Raw genomic sequence first — 14,176 nt, forward strand, 5'->3', positions numbered from 1 at the left:
TTTGGGTTTTGGTTTCAAATTATTTCTGGGGTGTCCGTTTGGCCCTGTCCTTGGCTGCACTTCATCAGTCAATACCACTTCATCAGTCAATACCATAAATTAGTTATTGTCATTGGATGTCACCATGTCATTTTCCACCCTCATACTTCACAACTGAATTGGTTCTGACACCTCTCTTGACATCGGGGATGCTGAGCTTCATAGCTCAGCCAGTATCCAATTGGAGTGTGCAAGAAAGGCATCTCTCAACACCCACTCTTGAAAAAACAGGGTCATCCATCATCACAACTCAAAATGTGTCAAGGGCATTTCCAAGACACACACACGGTCATGCATAATGTGATGTTAATAGATTTGAAATGTCATTTACGTGTGCCATCGTTCTATTGCATCAAGAAAATTACACATCATATTAGATAATTTCTGAAGCAGAGAAAAGTCTACCTTTATCATTTTCTACATAATTCTTAATTCTCAAAAAACAAGCAGACAGTAGAATAGTAGTCTAGGTTATTGTGTTGTTACCTGTACTTATTGTGGTCCTTTATTGTGGTTATACGGAAATGACAGGCAGACTGTGTTATCCACTTTCGAAAGAAAGTATTTAGTCCTTGTCGGCAATATTCACCGAGTTGTCAGCAATTTGTCAACAAAATCTGTCATTGCTTGCCTCTGTTCTCTTGACGCTCCTCTAGCTACAGCGGCACGTTTTGTTTGCGTACAAGTTGAGCGTCCTTTTTAGCGGCACCGGGGGTTTAATGCCCCTCCTGGTTGAGAGGCACTTCGCACTGGCGGTCCTCTCGATTTACGAGCTCGAGAACATGATTGAGTACACACGACTGACACGCGCAAATCACTCAGGGCGCGTCCATAAAAATAATCTCACCGCCCCTGTCTGTGCTCACAGGCTACAGTTTTCTCCCTCTCCACAAGTGGCGTAATTTTGATGTTCGCACTACCTGGACCCACATTAAACCACACGCTTTCTGTGCACCAAGGAAATGAACAGAGTATTTCAGATCATTCACTCTCACTCAATATTCAACGTGCCACTATATGCTAGCCTATTGGTAATAGACTGCACCCTATCCCTTTGTCACGACAAGTGTCTATCACTCCCGTATTTGCACTCTCTTTATCTGAGCATGAGTGTGTCGAGGCCGTTGGAGCAATTCGGCAGAAGGTATGGAAACAATGCATAGGGGAAATAAACAATTGAGTGGTGGCGACAAATAAACCAAGCATTCAAATGCGCTGCCATCGGTTGATAGGCTACGCGTAGAATATGTCAACAGTGACAGTAAGGACCTAGCCGAATATGCAGACTCCGTAGGTTATGCTATGCTCGTTCACTTAATATTAAATATGAACATTGAAGAGGCACAATGCCCTTGGACACTGTGCACGATATCACATGCAGGTTCACTTCTCCGTCTATAAACACTTGTCTATATTATGTGATTGAAGATAATCCTGTAGATTACTTCCGGAGTGCAATATGCAGTCATTGATATAGGCTATTGAACAACCATACAGAAATAAGAGCGCCCAGCAATAGTCTCCGGGCTACATCGCCAGTGCAATCCGCCTGCTTTCTCCGGACCGAGAACTCACCCTCACCGGGGGGAAACGGAGCGCAATTCCCCGCTCAGGCGATTTCCTTTTCACTCCTCGACCAATCATTTGCAAATCACCTCCATATGAATGCACAGGTTATTATTCGATACCGGTATTGGGGTATCTGCGACAAGTTGTCCATTTTAAACATCCACAACATTCCAAAGATGACCCGCCCCCGGCGTTTGTGATTGGTTCTCGCGGTGCCGAGGTACTTCGGTCTCGCAAGCTGTATTTAAAGAAAACAGGCACATCTGGATCTGGCCAGCGGTTCCGCGCAACTGGAGAATTTCGGAACCACTGAATTACGCACACAGAACGGCTTCGACTTTGAAGTGAACCGTACATACGTCGGCAATTGTTTTGGTTTCAAGATAAACATTGCGTAACTCTAAACTAGTCTTGCATGCTGACTTTTTCTGTAATATAATTTTATCTATACTCAACAAAAATATTAACGCAACATGTAAAGTGTTGGTCTCATGTTTCATGTGCTGAAATAAAAGATCTCAGACATTTTCCAAGTTTAATCCTTTCAAATTTTGTGCACACATTTGTTTACATCCATGTTAGTGAGCATTTCTCCTTTTCCAAGATAATCCATCCACCTGACAGGTGAGGCATACAGGAAGCTGATTAAACAGCATGATCCTTACACAGGTGCACCTTCTGCTGGGGAAAATAAAAGGCCACTCTAAAATGTGCAGTTTTGTCACACAACCCAATGCCACAGATGTCTCAAGTTGAGTGAGTTGAGGGAGGGTGCAATTGGCATGCTGACTGCAGGAATGTTCACCCGAGCTATTGCCAGAGAACTGAATGTTAATTGCTCTACCATAAGCCACCTCCACAGTCGGTTTAGAGAATTTGTCAGTACATCCAGCGGCCAGCCCAGGACCTCCCCATCCGGCTTCTTAACCTGCAGGATTGTCAGAGACCAGCCACCCGGACAGCTGATGAAACTGAGGAGTATTTCTGTCTGTAATAAAACCCTTTTGTTAATTCTGATTGACTGGGCATGGCTCCACAGTGGGTGGGCCTATGCCCTCCCATGCCCACCCATGGCTGTGCCACTGCCCAGCCTTTTGAAATCCATAGATTAGGGCCTAATGAATGTATTTCAATTGACTGTTTTCCTTATATAAACTGTAACTCAGTAAAATTGTTGATATTGTTGCATGCTGCGTTTAAATATTTTTTACAGTATAGCAGAAAGGACAAGGATGGAACATTTAAATTCACACACATGCATACACACACACAAACACACACAATTCATAATTTAGCCTATTACCTAATTAATATGTTACAATGGCAATTAAATATTTTGTAGGCCTACAGTATACAGGGCTATCATCAAAATGAAGAGAAAGGAAAGGGTTTTATGCTCATATGAGGAAGATGATAAAGACATCAGTATGATCAAGGTGGTCCTCTTTGTGACTAGCCCACACCCAAATGCTGGAAATTTTCTATGCACCTCACGCCTCCCTGTGTTCAACAGTTGTAACTACTCACACTGTCTCTGTCTCCTTTGTGAGGCTGCTCCATGCTCCCTGGCCTTTTCTCAATTTGTTTTGCTCAACTCCTACATCCTCTCTCCTCCATCTTCTCTCTCCTCCTTTTGGAAAAGGTCATAGGTAATCGAGGCGAGGTGGCAAGGAAAGGGAACCTGGGATGAAAATGCCTCTGTATGAAATGAGACTCTCCTTTTCCACTCATTTACAAGGGTGGAGTCCAAATATAATGTGTACAGTGCTAAAAACGAATTTAGTTAGTTTTGCATGACATTTTATAGATACAATGATGAGTAGCATATTGTTTTTGAAACTTGTGCATGCTTTTCTCATGCAACAAAAAACAAAAGCCTCAAAGGGGGTGTGGGAGATTAAAGAATTGTTCTACAAAGGACTCAGGTAGGATACTACATGACTATCCTCGATGAAAGGTGGCTATCGAGGAGGGGGAGGGGACACTCTTCCGTTCGCCTATTAATGAATTGACATCTCCTCCACCACTCAACCACTTATCGATTTACGGGTCACGGTGGAGAGAGGACGGAGGAGAGAGGGTGGAGGACGGACTTTTGACCAAATGAGAAAACACCCATGTCAACGGGCTGCTCTCATGATGACATCATAGCCTATCCCCTATCTGCTATCTCCCAGGACTGAGATCATTGTACAACGCTGTGCAGGCTGTCTGCGGATTAGAAACAGCATCTGTCAGTTTCAACGTGATTCCAGGATGCTTTCTCTCCAAATGGAAACAAAGTAGGCTACATTTAGGATGATGTTGTGTTCCAAACACCCTGACTGCATCGTACTCCACACAATGAGCCCGTGTGCAGGCTAATGAAAATAAAACGTTATTTAAAAACTCTAAGAAACCTGAAGTGAATTTGCACCGTTAGAATAATTGCTCAGCTTCATAATATCCTTAAATGATATGATCTTAATTCTATGTCAAAGCACAACACACAAATTATATTTCAAAGCACGAAAGGTTTAATTTATATTTATGAGATTGGATTGGATTTTTTTTATACATAATTGATGATCTGAAACCGTAGGAGACACACTCCTCATTAGATAAGTGTCAGTGTAAGAATGAGGGAAAAAAACATACATTTTCTCAGTTGCATTCCGTAAATAGCATGACCTTAGTGGCCAAGGGAGATGTAGGAAGGTCGTTTTCAAGTACAGAATGATTTTTTTTTTACAATGAAGAAGTCCAGTATGTCCATATGTACAGTGAATAAATTGCAAGGCAAAAACCTATATTTACAAATAATATTTTATTTGTTTATTTTTTATTTCACCTTTATTTAACCAGGTAGGCCAGTTGAGAACAAGTTCTCATTTACAACTGTGACCTGGCCAAGATAAAGCAAAGCAGTGCAACAAAAGCAACAACACAAAGTTACACATAAACAAACGTACAGTCAATAACACAATAGAAAATCTATGTACAGTGTGTACAAATGTAGAAGAGTAGGTAAGTAGGCAATAAATAGGCCGCAGAGGCAAAATAATTACAATTTAGCATTAATACTGGAGTATTAGATGTGCAGATGATGAATGTGCAAGTAGAGAAACTGGGGTGCAAAAGAGCAAGAGGATAAATAACAATATGGTAGTTGGATGGGCTATTTACAGATGGGCTGTGTGCAGGTACAGTGATCGGTAAGCTGCTCTGACAGCTGATGCTTAAAGTTAGAGAGGGAGATATAAGACCCCAGCTTCAGTGATTTTTGCAATTCGTTTCAGTCATTGGCAGCAGAGAACTGGAAGGAAAGGCGGCCAAAGGGAGTGTTGGCTTTGGGGATGACCAATGAAATATACCTGCTGGAGCTCGTGCTACAGGTGGGTGTTGCTATGGTGACAAGTGAGCTGAGATAATGTGGGGCTTTACCTAGCAAAGACTTATAGATGACCTGTTGCCAGTGGGTTTGGCGACAAATATGTAGAGAGGGCCAGCCAACGAGAACATACAGGTCGTAGTGGTGGGTAGTATATCGGGCTTTGGTGACAAAACGGATGGCACTGCGATAGACTCCATCCAGTTTGCTGAGTAGAGTGTTGGAGGCTATTTTGTAAATGACGTTGCTGAAGTCAAGAATCGGTAGGATAGTCAGTTTTACGAGGGTATGTTTGGCAGCATGAGTGAAGGAAGCTTTGTTGCGAAATAGGAAGCTGATTCTAAATTTAATTTTGGATTGGAGATGCTTAATGTGAGTCTGGAAGGAGAGTTGTCCGTTTCAAATTAAATGTCAACTCCCCGTGCATACTTCTCTTCTCCAGCATCGTTCCTTACAGGTAGTGATTGTTGTAATTGAGGACAGACAATTTTTATGGGCTACGCGCTTCAGCACTCGCCTTTCCCGTTCTCTGAGCTTGTGTGGCCTACCACTTCGCGGCTGAGCCGTTGTTGCTCCTAGAGTTTTCCACTTACAGTTGACTGGGGCAGATCTAGCAGGGCAGAAATTTGACGCACTGACTTGTTGGAAAGGTGGCATCCTATGACGGTGCCACTTTGAAGTAACTGAGCTCTTCAGTAAGGCCATTCTACAGCCAATATTTGTCTATGGAGATTGCTTGGCTGTGTACTCAATTTTATACACCTGTCGGCAAGGGGTATTGCTGAAATAGCCGAATCCACTCATTTGTATGAGTGTCCACATACTTTTGTATATATTGTGTAGGTCAACCTCACTGACTGGGGTCTCATACAGGTGTCATCCCAGATTATAACAAAAAATTATTTATAACTAATCTGTACATTACTCTTATGACAACCTGAACCTCTTGCCATCCAAGTGAGACAATACAACCACAAATACACCAAAGGGTACATGTAATATCTACAGAAGTACAATGTAAATACTAGGTGTTACACAGGATTTAGATAGTTAAAACGAAGTGTATATTGAGGGGTACTTACTTGAAATGAATGTGTACTTTTATAGTACATTACCCATCCTGACAACCTGGCCATTATTTTAAGGCTTCCGGAAGCACCATCCGAGTGAGAAAATGAACACACTAGTGCACAGAGTACATGTAATATCTGCATACGTCCATTGTTATTACTAGGTGTTACACAGGATTTATCTAGTTAAAATGACATATATTGAGGTGTATTTCTTGTCATTATTGTGTACCTACAAAGTACATTACCCATTGTGACAATATAATCGTAAGCTTCTGAAAGCGCCATCCAAGTGAGAAAATAAACACATTAATACACTGTCGTGGAAATTCTTACACAGGGACACTCAAAGTCAATCTTAAATTAATCATTGTTTATTATCAGCGCGCTGGAGAGGTTCCAACCAACTCAATGCACCATATGTACACGTCTGTCAGGAGCTCTAACGGGGCAGTCCCGTTTAGTTCCCTTATATACTGGTTACAGACACGTTACATAGGCAGGCATAGTTCATAGGGCTGGTTCCATGTGTCTGGCACGTCTCCTGTCTTAATTTATAGAACATATAAATTGTTCACCCCCCCCCCCCAAAAGTACATGGTTGTCGCTAGTTGTTACACAAGATTTTTCTATTTAAAGTGTTAAAGTGAAGTGTAACTTTATAGTTACCTTTGAGCAATTTCTATATTATTACTTATTACTCATTAACAAGTAAAAATACTTACAAATAAAAGACGAGTTTCTATTTTAGTCAACTTACATTGCAAAATGTTATTGTTAGATTAATTGGATTAATCAAAGATACATAGCCTTTCTCAATAACATAAAAATAACTATTCTAGTGATGTCTCAAATATTTTGCCTATAGTATGGTAAGTAGCTTAGATAGCTAATTTAGAAAAATGGGATTGTCTTTTTCTTCCCTTTTTGACATTACAAGTAACAATGGAAATTGCCAACTCTGTCTCGGACAACTCTGTTTCTTTCTTGTAAGCATGTTCCCATCCTGGAGTCTGAGACCTTATGGCAATCTGTGGTAAAGAAGAAGAATGTATGACAATTTAGCATATAAACTGCATTACCCCTAGTTGTCACGCCCTGACCATAGAGATCCTTTTATTCTCTATGTTTGTTTGGTCAGGGTGTGACTCGGGTGGGAAAGTCTATGCTTTCTGGTTCTTTGTTTTTGGCCGGGTATGATTCTCAGTCAGGGACAGCTGTCTATCGTTGTCTCTGATTGGGAATCATACTTAGGCAGCCTTTTTTCCTTTTCTCATTTGTGGGTTGTTGTCTTTGTTAGTGGCATGTATAGCCTTACAGAGATTCAAGTTCGTTTTGTTGTTTATTGTTTTTGTTGGCGACATTTAAAATAAAAGAATGTACGCTTACAACGCTGCACCTTGGTCCGGGAATTTCCTTGACGACGATCGTGACACTAGTTATTATCAATGTTGAGTATAAACACTGGATGACTGACAGGGGGCAATGTATTGAATGAAGCCACTTAGCAGCCAACTTGGTACTAAAAATTGAACAAAGCATTTTTTTTAAAGATTTCGGAAGCTATATAAATACTTTTTTTAATGTCTACTGTCGTTTTTGACACATGTATTCTATGACAGAAACCTTGCATACTTTTAAATGTAAAATTCAAAATATTATGTGAGTTAAACATTAATGTAAAAAATGTAAGAACATTTTCCTTAACTTATAACTTGTTATTATTGTACTATTGTTGCTCTCCCCGCTACAAAAAAAAAAAAACTTAATACATGAACTTTTGTCCTTGAAACACTGAATTGTAATACTGTAGAATTCCATTCATTCCTATGGAGGACCGCTCCTACTAGGTTGTGCCAATATGGCCGACAGGTGGCTCAATGGCCAATACATCGCATCAGCACCCCAGGGTTTATATAGGTCATTGGTTATGATTCCTATACAGTGCATCATGATACCTATACAGTGCATTCGGAAAGTATTCAGGCTCCTTGACTTTTTACGCATTTAGTTACGTTACAGCCTTATTCTAAAATGGATTTAAAAAAAGATGTATATCTTATTCAATCTACAATACCCCATAATGACAAACCAAAATCGTTTTTTTTTTTTTTTTGCAAATGTATAAAAAATAATAAATGGAAATATTAAACGTACATAAGTAGTCAGACCCTTTACTTTGTACTTTGTTGAAGCACCTTTGGCAGAGATTACAGCCTCAAATCGTCTTGCGTATGACGCTACAAGCTTCGCACACCTGTATTTGGGGAGTTTCTCCCATTCTTCTCTGCAGATCTTCTCAAGCTCGGTCAGGTTGGAGATGTTCGATCTGGTTCAAGTCCGGGCTCTGGCTAGGCCACTCCTGAAGCCACTTCTGTGTTGTCTTGGCTGTGTGCTTAGGGTCGTTGTCCTGTTGGAAGGTGAACCTTTGCCCCAGTCTGAGATCCTGAGCGCTCTGGAGCAGGTTTTCATCAAGGATCTCTCTGTACTTTGCTCCGTTCATCTTTCCCTCGATCCTGACTAGTCGTCCAGTCCCTGCCGCTGAAAAACATCCCCACAGCATGATGCTGCCACCACTATGCTTCACCGTAGATATGGTGCTAGGTTTCCTCCAGACGTGATGCTTGGCATTCACGCCAAAGAGTTCAATCTTTGTTTCATCAGACCAGAGGATCTGGTTTCTCATGGTCTGAGAGTCCTTTAGGTGCCTTTTAGAAATCTCCAAGCAGGCTATCATGTGCCTTTTACTGAGGAGTGGCTTCTGTCTGGCCACTCTACCATAAAGGCCTGATTGGCGGAGTGCTGCAGAGATGGTTGTCCTTCTGGGAGGTTCTTTCATCTCCACAGATCAACTCTGGAGCTTGGGATCTTGGTCACCTCCCTGACCCTGACCAAGGCTCTTCTTCCACAATGGCTCAGTGTAGCCAGGCAGCAAGCTCTAGGAAGAGTCTTGGAGGTTCCAAACTTCTTCCATTTAAGAATGATGGAGGCCACTGTGTCCATGGGGACCTTCAATGTTGCAGAAATCTTTTGGTACCCTTCCCCAGATCTGTGCTTTGACACAATCCTGACTCGGAGTTCTACAGACAATTCCTTCAATCTCATGGCTTGGTTTTTGTTCTGACATGCACTGTCAACAGGTGTGTGCTTTTCCAAATCATATCCAATCAGTTTAATTCACCACAGGTGGACTCCAATCAAGTTGTAGAAACATCTCAAGGATATTAATTGGAAACAGGATGCACCTTAGTTCAATTCTGAGTCTCGTAGCAAAGGGTCTGAATAATTAGATAAATAAGGAATTTCTGTTTTTGATTTTTAACACATTTGTAAAAATGTCTAAAAACCTGTTTTTGCTTTGTCATTATGGGGTATTGTGTGTAGATGTATGAGGATTTCATTTAATCAATTTTTGAATAATGCTGTAACTTAATACAACTTGTAAAACGTCAAGGGGTTCAAATACTTTCCGAAAACACTGTAGTTTAGGTGTTTAGCTTGTTAGGCATAGCTTTAAAATGTGCAGTTTTGTCATACAACACAATGCCATAAATGTATTGAGGGAGTGTGCAATTGGCATGCTGACTGCAGGAATGTCCACCAGAGCTGTTCCCAAAAAAATGGAAAGTTAATTTCTTTACCTTAAGCAGCCTCCAACATAATTTTAGAGAATTTGGCAGTACATCCACCCGGCCTCACCACATGTAACCACGCCAGCCCAGGACCTCCACATCCGGCTTCTTCACCTGCAGGATCATCTGACACTAGCCACCAAGACAGCTGAGGAAACAACCAAAGGATATCGTCTCAGGGAAGCTCATCTGCGTGCTCATTGCCCTCACCAGGGTCTTGAATTGACTGCAGTTTGGCGTTGTAACCGACTTCATTGGGCAATTTCTCACCTACGATGGGCACGTTGTAGGTTGTCCTTATTTTGAGTGTGTTGTGCAGATGGGCAGATCTTGACATGATGCTTCCAAAAGGGAGACTGCTCCTAAAGAGTGAAACTCTTGCAAGGTTAAATTATGGAATAAGAATTTGTCTTTGACCATTTTAAGTGGATTTATAAACCATTCTTCAACTAATCTTAATAGGTTTACAATTTGACAAGCACTATCTAGCATTACTATCTCACAATTTTTATTAATGTGTCTAAAATTGTTGAATTGATGCTTAAAGTAATTTTAAAGATGTAACAATTTAAATTAGTTTTTCATGTGAACCGTTTGTGAACCCGTTTTTGCCATTGGGCCTGAGCATCAGACTCCAGAGCCCTTTATTGCAGAGTTGTGTCAATGAGGTAGTCGGTTTTCAATTGGCTAACACTTACCACCTGGGAAGGCTGAAATATGGGTATTGAGATGCTTTCAAAAACTTTAACATTTGTAACAAGCATGATAACAAGCATTCCGTTGTTACATCCCAGTAATTACAGACTGCGATTACCACCAGTTACATGTTGTTGTTACAGTGTAACTGAATTATTACAATTAATTGTAATACCTGTGCTACAATGTAATTACGTGATCCCTTAAAATGAACTGCTGCCGATATTTGTCATGACTACTCCAGAATGGTTCCTTTTTCAGTGGGATTCGAGCAAGGATTTCATATTTAAACTAGTAAGAGATACAGTACTGTCACATAAATTGTACTAGGGTACATTTTGTATTCTGCTCTGCGGAGCCTTTGCGTGGCTGAGGACGAAAGTTGAGCGGGGGAAAAAATCACCTTTGAAATGAACATCCGCTGTCGATCACGTGGAGAGCAGTGTTGACAAAGGCTCCTCCCACACCAGTAGTGCAACTCATTGGCTGTGGCTCGGTGAAGATCACGTATAAATCGATATCAACATTTTTGAGAAGGTAAGCGACGACCGTGGACATGTTGTACGAGTCGAGTTCAGTTATGTTCGTCAGCGTAATGTTTATGCTTGGCGGGAAGCCGAGGTAAGCTGATACGTTATGTCGAATCGGAATTGGCTTAGAGAAAGACTGCGTACGGCAAACTATTTTCAATACACACTGCTAAAGTCACTAATGCAGTCGATATAATTGCTGCTCTGTTTACAGGACTACTATTTGGGCCTACTAAAAACTTGCGTAACACAATCGTAATAATACGCCCATTTACTAATTTCTAAATGTCTACAGCAAGATTATGAAATTCATTCTCTGGTGATCGGTGTTATAGGGGGAGGTTCCTTTACAAAATACCATGCTGTTGTATTTCCTATAAAGTTGCCTGTGAAATGATGGTTTATCCTGAATGATAGCTGTTCTTTGTATCATGTTTTTAGGCCACCCGTGTCAAATGAGGCAATTCTGCTCATGAATAGGCCTACACTGGTCTTTGACACACCTCAATAAACATTTTTGCTGATCAGCATATGATTGACCAGTACTAGGTCAGTCTGGAGTCTGGACTACTCCATATCCCTTTAGTAGTGTTATCCACTTTAGGGACGATATCTCAACAGACTGACCCGAACAATTGACAAATGACCCTAAACATTGGTAGGTAAACAAAGAGCCCTTTTTATATGAAAAGCCCAAAGTCTTCCAACCGTATCTGTAGTTTTTGCCTCAAAGTGCACACCCCTAGTCTTTCACACGTAATGATCATGAGTCACAATGACATGACACAATTCTATACAATTAGCCTGGCACAGTCCATATTGACTGTTTTTACGCGTGTGTGGGCGTGCATAGAATACCACCCGTGAACTCCCTCTCTGGATCAGTTGTGTGAAAGAGGTCATTTTCACCTATCCTTTCTCTTTGTTCCCCCTCATTGACCAACTCTAGTTGGTGTCAGACAAACAAAATGTTGTCAGCCCAGACGGACAGAGTGATGGCCCTGGGAGAGTGGGAGGAACGGTGGAGGGAAGACCAAACAGGCTGGCACCGGCCCCACGTAAACAAGTAAGGATCTCTTTGATTTACCTTACAATGATGTGGATTAAAGAGTGAATTCATGCTTGTATTAAATACATGTTTGTTTAACATGCCTCTGCCAGCATGTTATTCCTAGGCCCATAAGGTAAATTTCATATGACGAATTTGATTATATTTATAGGATGCTGGAGAGTAATATTGAGAAAGTTCTCGACGGACGGAAGGGGGTTAAGTTCTTCTTCCCTCTATGTGGGAAAGCTCTCGACATGAAATGGTAAGTGATGTGCATTACAAACAAACGTGTGTTCTCAATTAACATTAACTAGTGAAAGTCACAGTTCGTGAATTAACATCCATAAATGACCTTTGACCTTACTGTCTTTTACCACGTGTTCGACTCCAGGCTGGCTGATATGGGCCATTCTGTTGTAGGGGTGGAGATTGCAGAGAAGGCCATCAAGCAGTTCTTTGAGGAGAGTAACATGACTTACAGTGAAGAGACAGTTTCTGCATTACCTGGAGCCAAGGTTTACAAGGTACTGTGTGCCAGAGAGCGCCTGGGTTGGCTGCTATGACGCTACAATGGAGGAGTATGTGGAAGACGAGATGTTACAAGGTGTTGGAGGATTTTCTTTCAGCAGCGGTGGCAGTGTGGGGTTCTTCCTGCGGATGTGGTCGTCCTGAGGCATACATCTACGCATGAAAACCAACAATTGCTGTGGTGGCATATAGGGGAAACAATGCATTCTTACCCTAGAAGTTCAAAGTCTTGGATTTTATTCATACCAGCTACAGATCCAGCATAGATAATGATTGGTGTTTGTGAAAGGAGTCCATAGAATTATTTTAAGACTCTGCTGCCAATATGCACAGTCATGTTCCAATAGCGAAAGAGCTAATGTTGCAGTGCGTTTAACTTGTGTGGTTCATATGCTTTTCTTCCACAGAGCTCAGAGAGAAATATATCCTTGTACCAATGTGATCTATACAATTTCTCCAGGTAAGAGTCTAAACTATTATCAATACATTTTCTCTTTTGACTGGGTCAGAAGGAGGAGGCCATTTACAGTATGACATCCTCTCACTTTGTATAACAGTGCCATTGAGGGTCAGTTTGGAGGGATTTGGGACAGAGGCTCCTTGGTGGCCATCAACCCACGGGACAGACAGAAGTATGACCACATGAACTTCACTTTCTTCTGAAAGTCAACATGAGAACAGAGCATGGCATGATGGGAAGAGTCTTTGGCTGATGGCAAACTCTGTCGCTTCTGTATGTAACAGGTACGCGGCTCTGATCACGTCGTTAATGGACAAGGACTGCCGATACCTCTTGGACACTTTGCTCTACAACCCGGAAGTGTACAAAGGTAACAGCTTTTCCCGTAGCTAGCATTGTAGCTAATGATGATATGCTATTTGTATTAGACCGCAGTGTCACTTGTAAGTACATCCGAGTTAAAATGAATACCCCTTTTTTCTTTAGGTCCTCCTTTTTTTGTACCCGACGAGCAAGTGCAAAGTCTATTTGGTAAGTTATTTCATGGCAGAGATTGTCTCTGTTATTGTAATTCTGTCCGTATTTGATTTTTCAGATCAAACTACATAGAAATAAATGTGATATGTACATCGTCGGGGGGGATATAGAGATTAGTTTCCATGTGTGATTGTGTTTTTAATTCCAGGGAAGAGCTGTGATATAGAGTTGCTGCAGTCACTAGATGCCCTCACAGACAGAGAGAAGGCTCGGGGCATGGACTTCTTCACAGAAAAAGTGCATCTCATCACTCTAAAGACCAACTGAGGAACCAGTGATGACTCTTTATTTAGGTTTCAAATACGGACATATTGAAAAAAATACTCTCCGTGGCTTGTCTTCAGCTTTTTAGTGGCATGATGTGACTTGAATTGGGTGAATCATTTTTACTTATGATGGAATGAAGAAATGTCAATAAATATGTTTTTATATAAATAAACCCATGTTCTTTACTCATTAGTAAACACAGTATTGTAAAAGTCATACATTTCCAGACTTGTAACATAACTGATCCAGGATTACGTTTTTGTTTAGGGAAAAATAAATGTAAAAATAGTTTCTAAATCTCTTTACCTGAATGGAATAGTAGTAGCTGTAATAAAGAGTGAGTAGCCATTTTGTATTGCCACTGTATGGGATCAGTAGTTAATGAATGATGATACAATTTAAATAACTGCTGAGACAGCTGGTTCAG

The 14,176-nt window shown here is 41.1% G+C and overlaps 2 protein-coding genes and 1 long non-coding RNA gene across 11 annotated transcripts in view; 1 reads left to right on the plus strand and 2 right to left on the minus strand.

The window, feature by feature from the left end:
• Nucleotides 1–1,930, minus strand: part of LOC110488385 (exostosin-1c) — a 102,631-nt gene extending 100,701 nt beyond the window's left edge. For 2 of the 6 annotated variants that reach the window (XM_090228177.1, XM_036970807.2), the window contains exon 1: nucleotides 526–1,930. The gene's annotated coding sequence lies outside the window, so the exon portion shown is untranslated. The remainder of the gene's footprint in view (nucleotides 1–525) is intronic. The other 4 variants (XM_036970808.2, XM_090228178.1, XM_036970811.2 and 1 more) reach the window with 4 other exon arrangements.
• Nucleotides 1,931–6,406: 4,476 nt separating this feature from the next.
• Nucleotides 6,407–10,624, minus strand: LOC110488381 (uncharacterized). 2 transcript variants are annotated; one of them, XR_002468393.3, is made up of 4 exons: nucleotides 10,552–10,624; nucleotides 9,951–10,042; nucleotides 9,690–9,828; nucleotides 6,407–7,079 (listed from the first exon to the last, which is right to left on the minus strand). It is a non-coding gene; the product is annotated as an uncharacterized LOC110488381 (long non-coding RNA). The 2 variants fall into 2 exon arrangements; XR_005041328.2 differs by having other exon boundaries at nucleotides 9,748–9,828; nucleotides 10,552–10,619.
• A 150-nt stretch (nucleotides 10,625–10,774) lies between these two features.
• On the plus strand, nucleotides 10,775–13,921 carry LOC110489313 (putative thiopurine S-methyltransferase). 3 transcript variants are annotated; one of them, XM_036971303.2, is made up of 9 exons: nucleotides 10,775–10,913; nucleotides 11,856–11,972; nucleotides 12,127–12,219; nucleotides 12,349–12,481; nucleotides 12,893–12,945; nucleotides 13,043–13,117; nucleotides 13,230–13,315; nucleotides 13,432–13,476; nucleotides 13,631–13,921. In XM_036971303.2, the coding sequence occupies exons 2-9, from the start codon at nucleotides 11,875–11,877 to the stop codon at nucleotides 13,747–13,749; spliced, it is 702 nt and encodes a 233-aa protein (XP_036827198.1). In that variant the 5' UTR covers nucleotides 10,775–10,913; nucleotides 11,856–11,874; the 3' UTR covers nucleotides 13,750–13,921. The 3 variants fall into 3 exon arrangements, 2 of the variants coding, with proteins under 2 accessions (XP_036827198.1, XP_021417707.2); XM_021562032.3 differs by having other exon boundaries at nucleotides 10,879–10,997; XR_016493640.1 differs by having other exon boundaries at nucleotides 10,895–10,997; nucleotides 12,587–12,945.
• The last annotated feature ends 255 nt before the right edge of the window (nucleotides 13,922–14,176 follow it).

This window comes from Oncorhynchus mykiss, chromosome 30, assembly GCF_057628025.1.
Source record: "Oncorhynchus mykiss isolate SJ-2025 chromosome 30, ASM5762802v1, whole genome shotgun sequence".
Lineage (NCBI taxonomy): Eukaryota > Metazoa > Chordata > Actinopteri > Salmoniformes > Salmonidae > Oncorhynchus > Oncorhynchus mykiss.

Excerpts from the sequence above, each read along its gene's own strand:
- LOC110489313 (XM_021562032.3), top strand. The coding sequence starts at position 10,933 with ATGTTGTACGAGTCGAGTTCAGTTATGTTCGTCAGCGTAATGTTTATG. Across the intron at positions 13,118-13,229 it reads AACCCACGGGACAGACAGAA|GTACGCGGCTCTGATCACGT; the intron begins GTATGACCACAT and ends TGTATGTAACAG. Across the intron at positions 13,316-13,431 it reads CAACCCGGAAGTGTACAAAG|GTCCTCCTTTTTTTGTACCC; the intron begins GTAACAGCTTTT and ends TTTTTTCTTTAG.